The 22,640-nt window shown below is 42.8% G+C and overlaps 1 protein-coding gene across 1 annotated transcript; it reads left to right on the top strand.

Annotated features, from left to right (window-relative positions):
* The first annotated feature begins 788 nt into the window (after positions 1-788).
* LOC141127259 (keratin, type II cytoskeletal cochleal-like) lies at positions 789-22,256 on the top strand. Its single transcript, XM_073613539.1, has 9 exons — positions 789-1,348; positions 2,632-2,852; positions 6,024-6,084; positions 7,217-7,312; positions 9,104-9,268; positions 16,793-16,918; positions 17,615-17,835; positions 18,871-18,905; positions 21,793-22,256. The coding sequence occupies exons 1-9, from the start codon at positions 827-829 to the stop codon at positions 22,020-22,022; spliced, it is 1,677 nt and encodes a 558-aa protein (XP_073469640.1). The 5' UTR covers positions 789-826; the 3' UTR covers positions 22,023-22,256.
* Positions 22,257-22,640: the final 384 nt, after the last annotated feature.

Raw genomic sequence — 22,640 nt, 5'->3', positions numbered from 1 at the left:
GTGATCAGCGACCTTATAGCTGAACTGCAATATTGCGGCGGACAGTCGGGACACTAACTGACACTTTTGATATTTTTTTGGGACTAGTGACACTAATACAGTGCTAAAAACAAATGCACTGTCACTGTACTAATGACACTGGCTGGCAAGGGGTACTCACTGATCAGCTCCCGCTGTTTCTAATCACAGCGGGAGCAGGCTACCTGCAGCACGCATGCGCGCCTCAAACCCGGAAGTGCAGGATCATGTACTAGGTACTTGATCCTGCAGCAGAGCTGCCTTGCCATTGTATATATACGGTATAAAATCAGCAACCAGTTAAACATGCAGAGACTGGGGTTGATTTACTCATGTTGCAAAGAATATCCAATTACATGCAAGTAAAAGAAAAAAAATGATTTTTATTTATACATGATTGGATGATGAAAGTCAACAGAGCTTCCCCTTATTCCCTAAGCTAAGAGAAAATTCCCTTGCAAGGTGAACAGCGTATTTGCCTTTAGTAAATGTACCAAAAATCATTTTGTTGCTAGAAAAAATGTTAATTTGTATAATTTCTCATGAGAATGAAGTTATATAACTTTACAACCCAAACAACCTGTAAGCCTTCCAGCAAAACAACATATTTTCCTCCAAGTATGTTTAGCAGGTTGACAACAAGAAATTGCTTTAAGGCACGGCAGGGACACAAATGTAAACTGATCACCTTTAAAAATGGCCAAGCCCATTATTTTATGAAGATAAAAGGATAAGAGCAGTAAAGAAAGTGCCCTTGCTCACTTATCTAACTTGCCCACAGTGCATCTCCTACTCTACTGCTGCAATCATGAGCTGGAACAACCAATTGGCATCCTCTAATGTATCATCTTCCAGAGGTTTTAGCTCAACCTCTGTAGGAGGAGGAGGCTCCAGCAGGGGCACTATCAGATCATCCTCTCAGTTTGGTGGTCTCCGGGCTGCCCCAAGTTCTGGATTTGGCAGTAGAAGCCTCTTGAATGTAGGCTCTAACAGAAGAGTCTCATCACTAAGCAGTTCCCGGGAGTCTGGTTCTGGTGGTGGCTTTGGTGGTGGCTTTGGCAGTGGCATTGGTGGTGGCTTTGGTGGTGGCTTTGGTGGTGGCTCTGGAGGTGGCTCTGGAGGTGGGTATGGAGGTAGCGGCAGTTTCGGAGGTGGTTTTGCTAGCTTTGGGCCTGCCCCTCCATCTGCAGGTATTGTAAACGTCACTATCAACAGACAACTCCTGACTGCACTATCCATGGAAATTGATCCAAACATTTCTGTAGTCAAGAAAGAAGAAAGGGAACAGATTAAGAACTTGAACAACAAGTTTGCTTCTTTCATAGACAAGGTACAGTGTTATGTGTCCGATTCTTGTCATGCTTTTAATATACCGTATTTAAATTTCTTCTATTCAGCCTTTCACTGAAATTCAAGTTCTAAATACATCATTAAAGCTTTATTTAATGACATGATGCAAAACACAGAGGTGTCTAGTGTCAAAGCAATCGGATATCAGTTTTTACTGGGCTAATGCAGTTAGTCCAATGAAATATGATCTTTTATTGGTTACTATTAGAAATTGCTTATCAGTTAGCATATTTTTGTTGACTAAAACTCTGTAATATGCTTACTTGATTTTTCAATACAAAGGACAACATATAGCGCAGCAGAGCAACAAATCGGAACTCAGCTATAAGCTTTTCTTTGTTTAGAATATTTTTATATGACCTGTGATTGCTAAACTAAAATCAATTTGCTGGCTATGGGTTACTGTACTGTGGGGTTGATTTACTAAAGGCAAAATGTCTGTTCACTTGCAATTTAAGTTTTCCTTAGCGTAATAAATGTTGTGAAAATTCACTTTGCAAAGAATACCCAATCACGTGCAAGAAAAAAAAGAACAGTATTTTTGCTTGCACATAATTGGAAGATGGAGGTCATTAGAGCTTCACCTCATTCACAAAGCTAAGGTAAAATAGCTTTGAAAAGGTATAGCCTGTTTGCCTTTAGTAAATCAACTCCATTGCGTATCGATTTTACTCATTGCAATGTCTTCCTGATTAAACCTGTTAATGTGCCATTCGTATGTCATGATGATGATGTGCACAGAACAATGGTACTGTGTCAGTCATATCAGATTCAAGACCACTGTGGTCATATGAGTGAAAGATAAATGTCGGTTGGCTGTATGAGTGCACTGCGCTCTTTGCATGTCTACATGTCTTTGAATATGTAGAAATGTCTAAATATCTGCAGTCACTGGGTGTGAAGTGTGCTTATACTAGATCACAATGATGTTCCCTGTGGCTATCAGTGTCACTGGTCTATTACTTAAATAACATGTCTAAGGCTGGGTTCACACCATCACCACATCCGTCTCACAGCAGGGGTCTGGTGCGTCCTGGTTCACAGTTTCAGGTCCGGTTTCAGCCCAAATTTTGGGCTGAATTTGGACCTGAAATGGACCAAAAGACTCAAAACGCACCGGCTACATAGAGAGGTGGTCAAAATCTCCTGCTATTGCGAATTGGATACGGGGAACCCGCATCCAATTCCCAATGGTGTGAACCCAGCCTTAAGAGAGCTTGACAATAGTATAATATGTTTTTCTGATGACAATTTTTTTGATAGGTGAGATTCCTGGAACAGCAGAATAAAGTGCTTGAGACCAAATGGAACCTGCTGCAACAACAGGGTGGTGGACAATCAGGCCAAAAAAGTAACATTGAACCCCTTTTTCAAGCCTATATAAACAGTCTAAAGAAACAGCTAGATAGTTTTACAAGTGATAAAGGACGTCTGGAGTCAGAGCTTCGTAATGAGCAGGATCGCGTTGAGGAATTTAAGCGCAGGTACAAACTTATGATTCAGGTGCCAGTCAAAGTTATAGTACAGTAAATTAGGATAATATGCTATAAATTGTATATATACACTCTATAAACATAACATCTACAGTGATGGTAAAGTCTTTTTTTTTTTTTTTGTTTAAAAAAAAAAAACATGTTATTTATCTGTGCAGTTGGTTTTGCACAGAGCAGCACAGATCCTCCTCTTCTCGGGTCCCTCTTCGGTGCTCCTGACCCCTCCCTCCTGCCGAGTGCCCCCACGGTAAGCAGCTTGCTATGGGGGCACTTAAACCAAGCTGCAGCTCCCTGTGTCCATTGAGACACGAAGCTGCGGTTGGGCCCCACCCCCTCTCTCTCCTTATTGGCTAACTGACTTGAGCCAATAGCGCCGCTGCTGTGTTTCAGCAAATCAGGAGGGAGAGTCCCGGATGGTGGAGGCACTCGTGTACATCACTGTATAGAGATGAGGCTCAGGTAAGTATTAGTGGGGCTGAAGGGGGGCTGCTGCACACAGAAGGCTTTTTATTTTAATGCATAGAATGCATTAAGATAAAAAAAAACCTTCTGCCTTTACAACCACTTTAATAAAAGAGTGCTGAGTGAAATGATGATGTAAAAAATGCAGTCATTCATAGAAATTATGTGTATTTTATTTCTGTCAGTTCAGTAAAATGAGCTACAGACTTTGCACATTACCTTTTATTCTTGGACACACCAGGGCAAAAATGGGTTGTCTGGTTTGTCATTCACATGCCTACGTTAGTGCAGTTTGACCTAAAGTGGCGCTAAACAATATCCTTATTCTTCAAAAATAATCCAAAGACATCCACTATTCAATGGCCATGTGAACTATTTTTCATTTGCTGCCTCCTTGTAACATGCTCTGTTAGCTCCCAAACCTTTCCTTCCCTCCCTCACTTCCATTTGTTTGCCATGAGAAATGCATGTTAATTTTTTCCTATGTGCATTGCTCTTTCCACACTACACATCCCATAGTCCATCTCAATAGTAAGCAACATTCCCGCATACAGTGGGATGATGGAGAGCAAATGTAGCCACCCTCTAACAGGAAGTCACATCACAGCAACATAAAAATATACATTTGAATATTTTGAAGGAGCAAGAGCCTTTTTTGAGTTAAAGTAGAACTAAAGGCAAAACTTTTCTTTTCTTTTTTTTTGGATCATTTTTTTTTTGGGGGGGGGGCTACCTTCACTTCCTTCACTTCCTGTCCCATAGCCAAAACAGGAAGTGAGAGGAAATCCCTGCAAATTAACGGGAATCCATTGGGGTCCCCTAGGTCAGAGTAGAGTCCTCATTGGAAGACTTCCCATCCATTACCGTTCTGGGGACAACCCAAAATTTGGGATTTTCTTTTACTTTCACTTTACTTTTTGATGATAACAGTAAACAGGACAAATAGAGAGGGTGCATCTCCCAAATGTGGGCAGAGTGTTTTAATCTCACTCAAATCTGTCCAAAACAAAAAAAAAAAAGTTTTGCAAAAGTTTTGCCTTAAGTTACAGCATATTTTAATACATATTAAATAGTTTTTTTTTTCAACCACAGTTTAGTGTTACTTTAAGGGCTGGGTCACACAATAAAATGCTCTGTGCATTCCTGTGTGATTCACATGCAATCCAGGTGCAGTGCAATTTCAGCCCATTCGTTTAAGTGGGTTGACTGCATCAAAAATAGTGCATGCGCTACTATAAAAACGCATAGCAACTGGATCACATAGTACTACTGTACCATGTAATCTGGTACAGGCAAACACACTGCATTTGCGACCTGTGTTCTGGGTGTCGCTAAGTAAACACTGACACCAGCTGCAGATTGCAAGTGCAGTGTGTTTTGAACATGATACAGGAAACCCGTGTTCTGTGCGCATTTCCTGCATCATGTTCTGGTGTGAACTAGCACTCAAGGGTAACTTCATTTTCGTGGAAAAAAATATTGCAAATAAAAAAAAAAAATTATATAGCGTATACAATTGCAACACAACTCATATTGTAATATTATTAATGTAATGTTATTAAAAATTATCTTTCCATCTGCAGCACTATAATTTTATGTAAAATGCAATGCAATATGGCAACCTGGAGGCGTTCTGTACACAGATGGTGTATAGAACGCCCCTCAGAAATGTAATTCATTTCCTGCTTGTGTGATTGGCTCACTGATTTTCCACTAAGATACTTATCCGATTTTGGGTTTGTCTGCAACAAAAATTTCAGTTTTAGTGAGGGTTAATCATGTGTAAAGGGATGCAAACCCTGCCACTTTCCTTGATATAACCCTGCAAATGCAGCAGCTGATTGATAACTATAAAGTCACTCCCATTCACATGGACACAAACAGCTATTTCTTCAGATCTACAAAAGGTAAGAATCAGCAACAAAATTTGGTAAAATCTGTGCAAAGATCACCCAGGTGGGAATGTTTTTTTCTTAATGAAAGTGGAGTTACTCTTTAGCACTAAAAGGCAGCACTGAACAGATCAATCATGGGTGGTGCCTGGGTAAACCTAAGGCCCCTTTCACACGATCAGACCGCTCAGGTCGCCTGTCAGTTTTGATGGCGGACCTGAACGGGCGCTCCATGTTAGTCTATGGAGCGTCGGATGTCAGCGGAGACATGTCTGCTGACATCCGACCCTGTCCGATCCGCTAAAAGCAGACGGATGGCTCTACGTCCAGGTCCGTCGCTGGCGGATCGGATCGGGTGAGATCTTACGAAAACAGACATGCTGTCCGTTTTTGTCCGATCCCTCCATAGGCGGCAGCGGCGCCTGACAAGCCCCTCCCCGCTCAGTGAGCAGAGATGGACCTGTCATCCGCCGGCTCAGCGGAGATCAACGGACAGATCTCCCGCTGAGCCGGCGGACCGAGGCGGGCTCCGTAGAAACGGAGTCCGTCTCGTGTGAAAGGGGCCTTAAACTAGATAATTAGCTCCTACAACAGGTAACTGCCCCCCCCTCCCCCCACACTCAGGAAACAACAATCAATGTAAATCAGCAGATGTTCATGAAGATACGTGATGTGTACTTGCTGAGAGGCTGCTGCATCAAAGAAAGCTGATGACCACAGTTGTTTCCCAAGTACTGAAGTGATTTAAGATTTATTGAATACAAGCATTTGTTTCACAATATCAAATTTAACCTGTATTTCTTCATAGATATGAGGATGAAATTAACCTGCGATCTGCAGCAGAGAATGAATTTGTAGTGCTCAAGAAGGTAATACTATACCCTGACCTTCATAGAAGTACGTGTATATTTTGCAATACCTTCTGAGCTATAGAAGGAATATAGATGCTTGCTTGGTATTAATCTTTTTCCAAATTGCATGAAATTCTTTACATCTCCATGATCTCCAAGAGCTCTGAGACTTGGCCCTCAAGAAGCATCAGATGACTTGTACCTACTGTACTTTGCTGTAGTTTACTGCCGAAGTCCTAATATTAGTCCTCCAGATCATGGAAATGTGAAAATACCTGGCATTTGGAATATGAAGGTAATACATCTGTGATATTTGAGAGTATTTTATTGAATTTTGTTCAGAAACTACATACAGTATACTGCGCTGTGTTCCAGTAGCCACACAGAGACTTCTTGTCCCGTTCCCTGGAACAAACTCTAGGCAGTGCTCAGCCATTCACAGGAAGCTGTGTATTATATCAATAACTACAAAGCTTCCTGTGAATGAGTGAGATCGGAGATGGTAACATCATCTTCCCACCTCTCCACTTTAGCCAATAAAAGGAAGTCTTGTGGTTCCAGGGCTCAGGTAAGTAAAACAGGGGGGCTGGGGAGCTGGTCACTGCCAGTTGTTTTTTCACACAAAAAACACAAGGGTTTACAAGGGTTTACAACCCCTTTAAGGTTTTTACTTTAATGCATTCTCTACATTAAAGCATAGTATAAAAAAAACCTGGTTCCCCTGCAGGCTCATGTCATATTGTGATAGTATGCACATTGTGGCACAGCTCTCTCCATGGACAGCATGCTGCCACTGGAAATCAAAATTATATGACAAGGAAGAAGGGGGCGGGTCTGAGCCGCACTGTCTCTGTCTATAGACACAGGCAGCACAGCTCACGATCTATCCTGCACGAGTGCCCCCATAGAAAGTGGCTTTCTATGGGGGCACTTGCTGAAGAGAAGGAGCCAGGAGTGCTGGCAAGGGACACCAGAAGAAGCAGATTTGAGCTGCTCTATTCAAAAACACTGCACAGAACAGGTAAGTATGACATATTTATTATTTTATTAAAAACAAAATTAAAGCTTTACAATCATTTTAAGTATTGAAAGGTCTGTATTTCCTTTTCATGTTACCATTAATTCATTTGACAATTTTTTTCTTTTCAAGGATGTGGACGTAGCTTATTTAAACAAAGTGGAACTTGAGGCCAAATTGAATGCACTCAATGATGAAATTGCCTTCCTAAGAGCGCTTTACGAACAGGTAACAGATAATCAGTAATGAACATTTTCTGTGGTTATGTAGTCTGTGATTGTTTGTAGAGCTGACTTTTGAAACCTTAGCACAAATCCAATAAAGTGGAATTACGGCCTAAACCTGTTTTTTAATTGAATAGAATGGAGATGTGTCAGTAATAATATAAAAAAAAAACCTTTTAGTAATTCCCTGCAACATTTTCTATTTTTGATTAAGCCCCAGTAGGAGAACTTTTCTTGCTCTCCCTGTGACAGGGATCACATGTACAGGAAGAAATGAGAGGTCTCCCCAATGAGGTTACTGACAGCAATAAAAATCTGAGAGAAGTTTTATCTTAGAGCTGGAATCCAAGATAAGCAAATGTTGACTAAACTTGAGAGTCATGTGAATTCTCAGTTGAATTTTGGGTGCTGGTTTCATACTTCATATCTGCGCAGTATTCCAGTGTGAAATATTGCTCTGTGCATGAGCTTCCTGTAATGAAGACCGGCCACTGCTGCTCTCTCTTCTTGTGCAGGGTGACTGGTCTTGTATCCACCCCCTCCTGTAGTTCTCTGCAGGCAGCCTGTAATGGCTGGGCCTGCTGAGCTCCTCCCACTACTCTGCTCCCTGCAGAGGATATGTACAGCCCAGTGATAATGTTACTTCTAATTTTTCAAAGTAATTCCTAGGGATTGTAAACATTTGTTGCACACCAAGTGGACTTATATCCTTTATGGCTTTAGAGGAATAAATGTTAATTAATGTTTTTGCCTGCCATTCTGCTTTAAAACAAAATGCTTCTGCAGGAATTACACTTTGAATAAGAAAAAGAAGCAATATTCATTAAAGTGGTCCTAAAGCCTCACGTTGTTTAGCCTTCTCTGCATTAAAATGAACTAAAATCTATGTTTTTTTCTAATTAAAAATAACAAACATGTTATACACACCTGCCCTATGTAGTGGTTTTGCACAGAGCAGCCAGGATCGTCCTTTTCTTGGGTCCCTCTTTGGTTCTCCTGGCCCCTCCCTCCCGTTGAGTACTCCCACAGCAAGCAGCTTGCTATGGAGGCACCCGAGCCGAGCCACAGCTCCTTGTGTCCATTCACCCCCTATCTCACCTCATTGGCTGACTGACTTTGATTGACAGCAGCAGGAGCCAATGGCTGTTTGAGCCAATGAAGATGAGAGTCCCGGGCAGACGAGACACTACTGCAAAATCACTGTATCTAGATAGGGCTCAGGTTAGTATGGGGGGGGGGGGGGGGCTGCTACACACAGAAGGCTTTTTTATCTTAATGCATAAATGCATTAAGATAAAAAGAATTCTGACTTTACAACCACTGAGTAAAAAAAAAACTTCTGTGTCTAGAAACTGCTAAGACCATTAAATATAACATTTTTTTTCTTCTAACTCCATTGCTTGCAATAGCAAAGCAGTTACAATATAGTCTTGGACCCTCTGTACCCACCATCTCATGCTGATAATATACCTTACCTACAACTTACATATGGCATAAAAAGAATGACAAACAGAACATCAATGAATCATGACAAACCAATTTTGCTTTATTCCTGATCTAGACCTCCTAGCACATCCACAACTAGTGTCTAATTTTCACCATATTCTAGTTTCTCTCTTTATAATTTGTATTTCCCCTCTCTTTATGTAGTAAAATCAAATCAGTCATTTTAGGATGTTCGCAAATTTGAAACTGTAACACTTTCACGGTTTTCTTCTCTCTTCCTGTTGTGTCTCTTATCTTTCATGTTCCTTACTAGTGCAGTGAAATAACTGGATCTTTGTTGAAATTACAGGAACTGAATGAACTTAAACAACAAGTGTCTGACACCTCTGTCATCCTCTCTATGGACAACAACAGAAATCTCAACTTAGATGACATTATTGCTGAAGTCAAGGAACAATACGAGGATCTTGCCAACAAGAGCAGAGCTGAGGCAGAGGATGCTTACAAAAACAAGGTATGGACTGATCCTACAATGCATTAAAAAGATAGATTCCAGTGAGATTCAATTAATTGCTTAGTATTTGTTCCTATATTTATATAGCATCCATGTAAAAAAAGCGAAGGTTTATCTAGAATACAGATAATACCCCCTCATACAAGGACACACATGCCAACACAAAGGTTACGTTTGCTCAGAGGCTAAAAGTATGTTCTGAAGGTTAAAAGTATGTTCTGGTGTGTAAAACATCAAGAGTAGGGATGAGCTTCGTGTTCGAGTCGAACCCATGTTCGACTCGAACATCGGCTGTTCGATCGTTCGCCGAATTGCGAACGTTATGGGCCGTTCGCGCTAAATTCGTGTGGCGCGTCACGGCCCATAATTCACTGCGGCATCGCAGTGCATTGCTGGCTGATGATTGGCCAAGCATGCACTATGACCCGCATGCTTGGCCAATCACAGCGCTGTCAGTAGAGAGAGCTGTAATTGGCCAAAGCCAGGGTGGCTTTGGCCAATTACGGCTCAGGGCATTTAGTACACACCCCACACTATATAAGGCCGCCTGCACGGCGGCCCTGTGTAGTGTGTGTTCCGGTGTGCTGAGAGATAGAGAGAGAGAGAGACAGTGTCATTTGATTTGAGTTAGATAGATTAGGCAGAACAGTCAGTCAGTTAGCTGCACTTACAGTGTATTGTGTATATATATGCATCCCAGGTGTTGCATATATATATATACACTGTATTCAGTTTAGCTAGATCCGTTCCTGTTATCTTCTATCTAGACTATTTACATTTAATGCAGTGCGTCCTGCTCACAGTGTTCAGCTAGATCCGTTCCTGTTATCTTCTAGACTATTTACATTTAGTGCAGTGCGTCCTGCTCACAGTGTTCAGCTAGATCCGTTCCTGCTATTTACATTTAGTGCAGTGCGTCCTGCTCACAGTGTTCAGCTAGATCCGTTCCTGTTAAATTCCTACTGACCGGCAGGCTTGTCTGGTTACAGTATATAAAGCTACCTGAAGAAAATTACAGGTGTTCTATTTGATCCTATTAGTACCACGGTCAGGCAGCTAGACTATTTACATTTAGTACAGTGCGTCCTGCTCACAGTGTTCAGCTAGATCCGTTCCTGTTATCTTCCTACTGACAGGCAGGCTTGTCTGGTTACAGTATATAAAGCTACCTGAAGAAAATTACAGGTGTTCTATTTGATCCTATTAGTACCACGGTCAGGCAGCTAGACTATTTACATTTAGTACAGTGCGTCCTGCTCACAGTGTACAGCTAGATCCGTTCCTGTTATCTTCCTACTGACAGGCAGGCTTGTCTGGTTACAGTATATAAAGCTACCTGAAGAAAATTACAGGTGTTCTATTTGATCCTATTAGTACCACGGTCAGGCAGCTAGACTATTTACATTTAGTACAGTGCGTCCTGCTCACAGTGTTCAGCTAGATCCGTTCCTGTTATCTTCCTACTGACAGGCAGGCTTGTCTGGTTACAGTATATAAAGCTACTTGAAGAAAATTACAGGTGTTCTATCCCAGCTTAGTGCAGCTACAGGCCATTAGTATGTCTGGAAGGCCAAGAAGGAGAGGCAGACAGTCACAAGCCAATAAGAGAGGGCAAGCAGGCTCTGTGTCTAGTGCTGGTCGTGGAGACGGTGCATCCTCATCAGCACGTGGCCATGGGACACGCTTGGCCTTTTTTTCGGCAGCTGGCCATGTTGAGCCGCAACATGCGGAAGACTTGGTCGAGTGGATGACCAAGCCGTCCTCATCCTCCTCATCCTCTCTCACCCATGCCCAGGGTGCTTTGTCTGGCAAAGCAGCGGCCTCTTCCCTCAGCTCAATGTCATCAGTGACTCCTTCCCTAGCTCCACCATGTCCTCATGAGGATTCCCTCGAACTGTTTGACCACAGTGTTGGGTACATGCTCCAGGAGGATGCCCAGCGTTTGGAAGGCTCTGATGACGATACTGAGCTCGATGAAGGCAGTAACATGAGCGCGGACAGAGGGGGTGCCCAAGAAGGACAGCAATCTGGCAGTCATGCTCCCCCTGCTGCAGCATACTGCCAGGTTTGCTCCAGTGATGAGGAGGGAGGGGATGATGAGGTCACTGACTCAACGTGGGTGCCTGATAGGAGAGAGGAGGAGGAGGAGGAGGAGGAGGAGGAGGAGGAGGAGGAGGCGGCAGCACATCACCAACGAGGCAGGATGCCCTCCAGGGGCCAGCCTAAGGGCAACACATTGACTGCATCACACCCCAAAGCTCCACATGTGCAGGGCGCTGCAGTCTCTGCGCGTTATTCAAAAAGTTCTTTGGTGTGGGCCTTTTTTGAGACGAGTGCATCAGATCGCACCGCTGCTATTTGCAACATATGTCTCAAGCGTATCTCGCGTGGCCAAAATATCTCCCGCTTGGGTACCACATGCTTGACCAGACATATGTTGACCTGCCATGCAGTTCGTTGGCAAGCGTATCTAAAAGACCCACACCAAAGAACAAAGAGGATCTCTCCTTGCTCCTCATCAGCTGAGATTTCCAACCCCACTAGACCTTCAGTCCTCTCTGAGACCTGCAGTGAGAGGAATGAAGGTGTAGAATTAGGTGTGTCACAGCCAAGTACTTGTGGGCAATCTGCTTTTGGTACACCGACGTCAGATTGTACCAGGCAAATTTCCCTGCCCCAGCTGCTGCACCGCCGAAAGAAGTTTGCTCCCAGCCATCCACATGCCCAGCGGTTGAATGCTAGCTTGGCAAAATTGCTAGCACTTCAACTGCTGCCTTTTCAGTTGGTAGACTCTGCCCCCTTCCGTGAGTTTGTGGAATGTGCGGTTCCTCAGTGGCAGGTACCCAAACGCCACTTTTTCTCACGGAAGGCGATTCCGGCTCTCTACCGGCATGTGGAAGGCAATGTCCATGCCTCGCTGGACAGGGCGGTCAGCGGTAAGGTGCATATTACCGCTGACTCATGGTCCAGCAGGCATGGACAGGGACGTTACCTAAGTTTCACGGCGCATTGGGTGACTCTGCTGGCAGCTGGGAAGGATGCAGGACAAGGTGCAGTAGTGTTGGAGGTTGTTCTGCCACCACGCCTCCAAAATGCTGATTGTGACACACCTCTCTCCTCCACCCCCTCCTCTTCTTCTTCCTCCATGGCCTCTTCCTCGGAACCAGCGGTGCTCCGTAGGCGTTCAAGGGGCTACGCAAGTACGCAGGCCAAAAGATGCCATGCGGTGCTTGAGCTGGTGTGCTTGGGGGACAGGAGCCACACTGGGGCAGAGGTTCTGTCAGCTCTGCAGGGGCAGGTTCAGAGGTGGTTGACGCCACGCCAACTTAAGGCAGGAATGGTGGTTTGCGACAATGGCACCAACCTCCTCTCTGCCCTCCGACAGGGACAAATGACCCATGTGCCCTGTTTGGCTCACGTCCTTAACTTGGTGGTGCAGCGGTTCTTGGGCAGGTACCCGGGCTTACAGGATGTCCTGAGGCAGGCCAGGAAAGTCTGTGTGCATTTCCGCCGGTCATATAATGCCAGTGCTCGGCTGACGGACCTCCAAAAGGAGTTTAACCTGCCCAAGAACCGCCTAATCTGTGACATGCCCACCAGGTGGAACTCAACGTTGGCCATGCTGCAGCGGCTGCACACGCAGCAGAGGGCCATCAATGAGTACCTGTGCGACTATGGCACCAGGACAGGGTCAGGGGAGCTTGGTTTTTTTTCCCCACGCCAGTGGGCCATGATCAGGGATGCATGCACTGTCCTGTCACCATTCGAGGAGGCCACGAGGATGGTGAGCAGTGACAGTGCATGCATCAGTGACACTGTCCCCCTTGTCCACCTGTTGGAGCACACGCTGCGTGGAATAATGGACAGGGCACTTGAGGCAGAACAGAGGCAGGAAGAGGAGGACTTCCTTAGCTCTCAAGGCCCCCTTTATCCAGACAGTGTTCCTGCGTGCCCGCCGATCACACAGGAAGAGGACGAGGAGGAAGAGGAGGAGGAGGAAGATTGTGTCAGTATGGAGGTGGAGCCTGGCACTCAGCATCAGCAGCAGTCTTTAAGGGATCAGTCCCAAGAAACACATGGACTTGTACGTGGCTGGGAGGAGGTGGCTGCGGACCATGTCGTTCTTAGTGACCCAGAGGACTCCGGACCGAATGCCTCAGCAAACCTACGCTGCATGGCCTCCCTGATCCTGCAAAGCCTGCGTAAGGATCCTCGTATTCGTGGTATCAAGGAGAAGGACCAATACTGGCTGGCAACCCTCCTTGATCCACGTTACAAGGGTAAGGTTGCGGACCTTATCTTGCCATCGCAGAGGGAGCAGAGGATGAAACATCTTCGGGAGGCCTTGCAGAAAGGTCTGTGCAACGCGTTCCCAGAGACTGGGAGGTTACAAACTCCTGTTTCTGGACAACGTGTTGCTGAGGCTTCGGTCAGTCAAAGAAGGAGCGGTGGAGAAGGTGGCCGTCTGACCGATGCGTTCAGACAATTTTTTGGTCCGCAGCCCCAAGGTATGATCGGTTCCAGCAACCATCGCCAGCGTCTGTTTTACATGGTGCAGGAATACCTAGGGGCAAGATCAGACTTGGACACCTTTCCCACCGAAAATCCTCTGGGTTACTGGGTCTTGAGGATGGATCACTGGCCAGAGCTTGCACAGTATGCAATTGAGCTACTGGCCTGTCCTGCATCCAGCGTTCTTTCGGAACGCACATTCAGTGCTGCTGGAGGCGTGGTAACCGATCACAGGGTGCGTCTGTCCACCGACTCGGTCGATCGGCTGACCTTCATAAAAATGAATGAGTCTTGGATCACCACCAGCTACCAAGCACCTGATGCTGATGTAACCGAATAATTTTTTTTGAAATCTCAGATCCCTTCAAAGACTGCCTATGCTGATGCTGAGTGACTATCCCTGAGTAATTATCCTCTTCCTCCTCAATCATCACGCTGATAGCTTGTAAGAACATTTTTGGTTCTGGGCGCCACCACCAGTGCCTAAGGCACAATTTTTCAGCCCCTGTTTAACAGGGGCGTGTAATTACAATTTTTGATGTAATACTTTGCAGCAGGGCTCGTTCCTGCATTCCAACTAGAGTGTCTGTGAGGGGTTGCAGTGTTGTGGCACCAGCACCAGTGCCTAGGGCCCAATTTTTCTGCCCCTGTCTAACAGGGGCGTGTAATTACAATTTTTGATGCAATACTTTGCAGCAGGGCTCGTTCCTGCGTTCCAACTAGAGTGTCTGTGAGGGGTTGCAGTGTTGTGGCACCAGCACCAGTGCCTAAGGCCCAATTTTTCTGCCCCTGTCTAACAGGGGCGTGTAATTACAATTTTTGATGCAATACTTTGCAGCAGGGCTCGTTCCTGCGTTCCAACTAGAGTGTCTGTGAGGGGTTGCAGTGTTGTGGCACCAGCACCAGTGCCTAAGGCCCAATTTTTCTGCCCCTGTCTAACAGGGGCGTGTAATTACAATTTTTGAAGCAATAATTTGCAGCAGGGCTCGTTCCTGCGTTCCAACTAGAGTGTCTGTGAGGGGTTGCAGTGTTGTGGCACCAGCACCAGTGCCTAAGGCCTAATTTTTCAGCTCCTGTTCAACAGGGGCATGTAATTACAATTCTTGATCTAATATTTCACAGCAGGGCCCTGTGAGGGCTTACAGTGTTGTGGCCACAGCAACACCTAAGGCCCAAATTTCTGCTGAGTATATAGGGCAGGACCCTACTTTCAAACATCTAACTTACAAACGACTCCTACTTGCAAACGGAAGGAGACAACAGGAAGTGAGATGAAATCTACCCCTAGGAAGGGAAATTCTCTCCTGTAAGAGTTAATATGGGAAAACAATTTCTCCTTTCCACTGATGCTTTCCAATCCTTGTTCCACAAAAAAACCCAAATTTTCAAAAAACATTTTTCATTGGGACAAAAAAGTGAGGTGAAATCTTCTGAAGAGGAGGAAAGACAGCAAAACAAATGTCACAGGGGTGATAACCCTTCCCTATGTTTTCCAAAAAGCTTAGAAAAGATTTTTTGGCTGGAGCTAAACACGTTAAAAATGTTCAAAATTACAAACAGATTCTACTTAACAACAAACCTACAGTCCCTGTCTTGTTTGCACCGCCTGTATACTGCTGTTCAGAGTATATAGGGCCTGGTGGCCCCACACCTTTCCTTATTTTAATTTGGGTGCGGGGTTCCCCTTAATATCCATACAAGACCCAAAGGGCCTGGTAATGGACTGGGGGGTACCCATGCCGTTTGTCTCACTGATTTTCATCCATATTGCCATGACCCGACATGACATTAAACCCGCAAGCAGTTTTAAATGAGATTTTTTCCTTTAAAAATGACATTTGGTGCAGGGACTGTTCTAAACATGGGAAACACGCGTCACTTTACAGGCATACTATAGACACCCCCCAGGTACGATATTTAAAGGAATATTTCACTTTTTTTTTTTTTACTTTAAGCATCATTAAAATCACTGCTCCCGAAAAAACGGCCGTTTTTAAAAGTTTTTTTTGCATTGATACATGTCCCCTGGGGTAGGACCCGGGTCCCCAAACCCTTTTTAGGACAATACCATGCAAATTAGCCTTTAAAATGAGCACTTTTGATTTCGAACGTTCGAGTCCCATAGACGTCAATGGGGTTCTAACGTTCGTGCGAACTTTCGGTCCGTTCGCGGGTTCTGGTGCGAACCGAACCGGGGGGTGTTCGGCTCATCCCTAATCAAGAGTTATCCTCTAACACTATAATCCTTTAATACTGGACCTGAGCATAAAGCTCTATGAAATAATTGTTCTTTGTTTCTAATCAATTGCAGTAAAACCTTGGTTTGAGAGTAACTTGGTTTGAGAGCGTTTTGCAAGACAAGCAAAATTTTTAAATAAATTTTGACTTGATATACAAGCGATGTCTTTATATAAGAGTAGCGTCATGTCACAACTAAGAATAAAAGAGAAGAGAGACACCTCTAAGTGTAGCAATATGGTTACATTTATTGAAGGTACAACATTTAGCAACATATTGCTAAACTTAGAGATGCCTCTCTTTTTAATACTCTGTAGCTCCTGCTGGATTTTGCTTCTATGCCCTTGTGGAGGCTTCCATTTGTGGATGGACATTTTATGGTTATACAACCTGGTCATATTGCTATAATCTTTTTATATGGACTATAAACTGAAGGACCTATGAATAAATATTTGTGGAATGAATCATTTGGGTTTACATTATTTCTTATGGGGACAATTGCTTTGATATATGAGTGCTTTGGATTACAAGCATGTTTCTGGAACGAATTATGCTCGCAATCCAAGGTTTTACTGTAATATAAATACAATTGGCAATAAATAAGGTAATTTGCTAAGACTCAATTGAGATTCTTAGGCTATGAAAGCATAACCCAGGCTCCAGTGCTGGAAGGCAGGAGTGCTAACCAAAAAGGCAGTACAATAACAGATCCCACACTAATTACTGTATTTTTATTGTATATATAACTATAGTTATTTGTGTTTCCATCAACAGGTCCAGCAGCTGCAGAGCGTTGCAGGGCAACAAGGAGATGAGCTTAAAAACCAGAAGAATGAGATTTCCCAACTTAATAGAGCTATCCAGAAACTTAAAGCTGAAATTGAGAATGTTAGGAAACAGGTAAAAATATTCTTCCTGAAATGCACTCAGAAAAGAAAAAAAAATCCTATTACATTTACTGGTCAGTGGTCACCAAACGTTACCTAAATCAGAGGAGTATTTCTGTTATGAGCATGTGTGTACAGTAGGTAATAAATATACATGCCAGGAGTCTCCAGATTCTTTTATGCTGAGGCTTTGACCACACATAAGCAGACTCTAGTTGTTTCTTGGGATGGCACTGTGGAAAAATGTGTCCTATCTACTTTCATCAGGAATCCAAGACTGTTATAGGTTAAAACTGAAAAGTTATACATCTTTTTGGTTAAAGAAATAACCGTGTTTTAAATTTTTCCCTAAGAAGAGTAAACATTTAAACACATTGGTGATTGGATGAGGTTTAATTCCCAAATATTATTGAATGAGTAGTACTTTTTCATATAATTGTTTATTCGTAGGAGTGTTTAATGCTTCAGCGTCGATAATAAAGGTATTTCAAAAGTCAATTATTAAAATCTAAATCTCAAAAATAAACTTTATTTTTATGGACTTTCCCAGATAAAATAGTTTATTTTTAGTGGTCTTTGGTTAAAAACAATTATACTTTGCTTGTTTATTAGGCAAAAAAAAAGCAAATCTGGAATTCACTTACAATTGCTATGTATTTTTTTAATATATCTGAGTAGGTTATCTGCTTTGCATTTTGCATATTTTTAGATTGCAGCTCTGGAAGTCTCTATTGCTGAAGCTGAGCAAAGAGGAGAAAATGCTCTAAATGATGCTCGTGGTAAATTGGCAGAACTAGAGGCTGCTATGCAGAGGCTGAAACAGGACATGTCTCGCCAATTAAGAGATTATCAGGAACTCATGAATGTGAAATTGGCCTTGGATATTGAGATCGCAACCTACAGAAAACTGCTAGAAGGAGAAGAAAGCAGGCAAGTTGGATTTAAACTTGGATCTTAAGTTCATTCTAAATTTGTTTGGTTGCAAATTTTTCTCTTTAAAATAAGTCATCAGACATGAATATATTTAATTATCTTTCTTACAAGTCAAACGATTACCTTATTCAGCTAAAAAAAGGTTCCAAGCTCTCAGTAAGGATTGAATCAATGTTTCCTTGTTAGAAAAATCATGATGTATGTATTACAATAAATATCTGAGTGTCAGTTTCCTCATTGCAGACTATATTTGAAGAAGCTTCATTGAGCGTAGAAAGGGTTGTCAATACAGTACTAGGAGAAATTCTAACCTTTTACCTACAATACATATAAAGCTATTTGGAACGTTATCACTTTGTGGGGTTGATTTACCAAAACTGGAGAGTGCAAAATCTGGTTCAGCTGTGCAGGGTAGCTATTCAGCTTCTAACTTCAGCTTGTCCAATAAAGCTTTGACAAAAAAAAAACCTGGAAGCTGATTGGTTTTTATGCAGAGCTGCACCAGATTTAGCACTTTCCAGTTTTAGTAAATCAACCCCTGTGTTCTTTCTTCCAAAAATAGGTAAATTTGACAACTGCTGTATGCAAGCAGCACAGTGATTATAAGTGTAGATTTATAAATTGTTCCATTCCTAAAGTAGGCAGATGAAGACAGAGGAGGTAGAGTTTGTTTGACATTGGTTCACAAAGAATATCTTTGCATAACAAACCCCCACCTGTGTTATCTTTATCTCTAAATAGGGAAATTGAGCATATACAGTATAGAAGATGTAAAGACTGCGCAAATCGTGCAATTAAACTATTATATTCATCATCTAACTCTGCATTATTGGCCTCTGGCCTTCTTCACAATTAATTGTTTTAAAAAACGAACTTTTCTTTAAAACGTTCACTGCAATGGATTTTCAGTCAATGTCATGTAAAATATATAATTTAGACAGAATGTGATAGAATTTAGAGTTCTAATTCACTCTATGTCCATGTCTATGGTTTTTTTCAATTGCTTTATCTTTTTCATTTTTTTTCCAACAGAATTTCAGGGGAAATTAGCAACCAAGTGAATGTTTGTAAGTATCTTTATAATATGACGAATTTTATATAAATATCAAGTCACTAAATCAAAACTACGGTACTTACACTTCAGACCCTTCCCATCCAGATCCCAAAGTTTCTTTTACTGCGTTATATATTGCTATAATTTCTTACTATCAAAGCTAACTTCTCTTCAGCACTGACAAATCCATAATAACTGCAGTCATGCCTTTTGATTATAGTAGGGGACTCTTCACTCTTTGGCTGTAGAGATGAAATCCATTGGCAACTGTTTGCCTTGGCTTTAGGACAAATATAATAGAATTAGCTGCAACAATGGATAGGCACAGAATTTCTTTTTCTGAAGCCCTGGACAAAAAATAAAACATATTTTCTCACCCACAGCTAAATATGTATTTGATGAATTGTAAAGTTTCAAACATGAGTAATAAAACACACAAACACTGCTAATTGAGACTTTCCATGGGAGTATCCTGATGCTATATGAATTGGATGTTGGAAATGGGCATGGATAATTGTACTGTGATTTTATAGGGGTGGGTGGGATGGAACTGGAATTGCCATAACTATAGAATGTAAAATATTTTTCCCAACACTTAGACCCCTCTCACACTGAGGTGCTTTTCAGGCACTTTCGCGCTAAAAATAACACCTGAAAATTGCTCTAAATGCACTTCCCATTCATCTCAATGGATGCTGGCGGGGTTTTGAGAAAATTCTTGCAAGCAGCATTTTTGGAGCATGTTTAGAGCGCTGTAAAAAGTGCCTCAAAAATGCCCATCTCCATTGAAATGAATGGAAAGTGATTTAACCACCTCAATATAGGGCACTTTCACCCCCTTTATGCCCAGGTCATTTTTCAGCTTTCAGCGCTGTAACACTTTGAATGACAATTGCGAAGTCATGCCACATTGTACCCATATGACATTTTCATAATTTTCTTCACACAAATAGAGTTATTTAATCACTGCTGGGTTTTTTATTTTTTACTAAAAGAAAGGACTGAAAATTTAGACATTTCTGTCAGTAAATTTAGTAAATTTTGTAAATAAGTAATTTATCTCCTTCACTGATGTGCGCTGAGGCTACACTGATGGGCACTGATAGGCTGCACTGATGAAGTGGTACTTATGGCCACTGATGAGGCGGCACTTATGGGCAGTTTTAGGGGGCACTGATGAGCACTGATAGGCGGGACTGATGGGTGGCACTGGTTGGCACTGATAGGTGGCACTGATAGGCAGCACTGATGGGCACTGATAGGCAGCACAGATAAGCGGGACTGATGGGCAGCATTGATGGGCATTGATGGGCAGCACTGATGGGCATTGATGGGCAGCACAAATAGGGGGCACTTTTGGGCACTGAAAGCCAGCACTGACTGGCACCACTAATGGGCACTGATTGCTGGCACTGGTGGGCACTGATTGCGGGCACTGGTGGCGCTTTATTGTAATCAGGGCACTAATGATCAGTGCCCTGATTACCTGTCTTGCTGTCCCCTGCGAGGAGATGCCGCTGATTGGCTTTCCTCGCCACACACTCTGTCAGTGTGAGGCGATGAGCGGTGATTACCGCTACTTCCGTGTTTAAATGTGACCAGCTGTGTTTGGACACAGCCGATCACATGATTAAAGAGCCGTGTCATCGGCTCTTTCCAGCAACACGGCGCGGCATGACTGGAGTGCAGTGTAGGATGCTGGGATATCAGGAAATCCTGTTGAGAGGTGAAGAGGAGAGAGGGAAGATAAGGTGGAGACAGAAAACCAGCAGGGAATGAAGGCCAGAGCACAGGTTGTTGACAGACCGGCAAGAACCTCTGCCTCTGAACCGGAGGAGTTTATACATTTCCTGTGGACCCATCTAGAAATGTGGGATCTCCAAAAAAATGGATAATGCAAACCAAAATCACAAAAACAACACGTGGAATGAAATTGCTTAATATCATATACAAGATTAGAGTGTCCTTCCACGGAAGCAAAAATCCAGTAAAAGTGAGTGCAAGGGTGCGGGTATAGGAGAAATCCCAATCCCCTAATCCCAATCCCCTAGTATAGGATTAATCTCTATCCCCTAATCCCAATCTCCTAGTCCCAATCCCTATTCACAATCCCCTAACCCTAGTCCCAATTCCCTCATCCCAATCCCCTAATCAGAATCACTAGTCCCAATGCCTTAACTCTAACCCTAATCCCGATCCCATAATCCCAATTTTTTTAAATCATGGGGTACATATTGTTATGCGACTTTGCAGTCCAAAGTTGCAGGACATGTCGAACAAGTGTGAAAAGGGCAGACCAAACAAACAACATAAATCAATATATTCACTTACGTTGCAATGCTCATCCAGGTGTAATTTTGGAACTTTTCAGGGTGCACTCTCAAGTCCTGATAAAGCAACACAAATTGTCCTCTTGAGCGCTTGTAGGATGGGTTGAACCCACAAGCGATATCGTCATCTCTATATTTTCCCAATATAGTAGCACAAACAGCAACATCAGCTCAGCACACTCTTCTCTCTCTTCCCTCTTCTCTCTCTTCCCTCTCTTCCTTCCATGAAATACAAGGAAATGCACAGGAAGTGATGTGTGGGGGGGGGGGGTTGTTAGCTAATACCAACACTTCTACAGTGCTTCAAAAATGCCTTAAAAAAAAGGCAGAATCGCAAAAAAGTGCTAGGCGTTTTTAAGCATTTTTGAAGCGCCTTAGTGTGAAAGTACCCTTAGATAAGAATTCTTATGAAAAATGGAATGGACTATTGCATAGTGGAACAATCTAAGAATGTATAGGTGGTTGTTGAGCCACAGGCAAGACTTCCACTTCACATAAGCTAATGTTAAAGATTAATCTCAATATTCCTAGACTGTATCTGTTAACAATGTATGTACTTTTGTTCTGCAGCTGTTGTAAGCGGTGTTAGTTCCTCAGCCAGTGGTGGTTCTGGCTTTGGTGGCGGCTCTGGCTTTGGTGGCGGCTCTGGCTTTGGTGGCGGCTCTGGCTTTGGTTCTGGCTATGGAGGCAGCATCTCAAGTTCATCGGGCACCATCACCAATGCTGCAAGACCAAAACGACCAGCAGTGAAGATCATCTCAACAACTGAAAGCCTTAAAAGTTTCCATGCTACCTCATAAAATTATCTGAATATGCTGTGAATCAAATAAATGGTCTATGAAAGTCTCTTGGCGATCACCGTGATGTTCAAATCACTCTGTATTTGGACAAAACTTCCTGAGATCTTCTCCACCATCCAGATTTTGCAAGTGGAGGTGGTTGGTTTAGGAATTCTAATTGTCTTAAAATGAGATGCTAATGCACACTGCCTTGTCTTTAATGAAACAATTAAAATAAATCATTCATATACAACATTTCCAAGATTTACTGGGTGATCTCTAGAATACTACCGTATTACTTTTTGGCACTTATTAAAATAAAACATAAATAGAGAATTAGTACCACTCTTTTTTAGTTAAAGGTATGAACTTTATTACACTTATTTACTTTATCAAAAGATAAAACTACAGTTGACTTTGAAAATAAAACAGTGTCTTTGGCAAGCTCCATACCCAATGTGTTCTCTTTCTGTGCATAAAGCACACTGTTAGATAAAATATTGACATCCCCAATGGCCTTCTTTACTTTGAAAATTTTGTGCAATAAATTGCTACTAAATAGATATATCCACATATCCATGAGTCAGAAGTATACCTTACACTGCAGCCCACAATATCTAGCCTTTGCATAACATTGTG

Source organism: Aquarana catesbeiana, linkage group LG02 (genome assembly GCF_042186555.1).
Source record: "Aquarana catesbeiana isolate 2022-GZ linkage group LG02, ASM4218655v1, whole genome shotgun sequence".
Classification (NCBI taxonomy): Eukaryota; Metazoa; Chordata; class Amphibia; order Anura; family Ranidae; genus Aquarana; species Aquarana catesbeiana.
The sequence above is the reverse complement of the archived record's forward strand: the minus strand, read 5'-3'. Positions and strand labels throughout refer to the sequence as shown.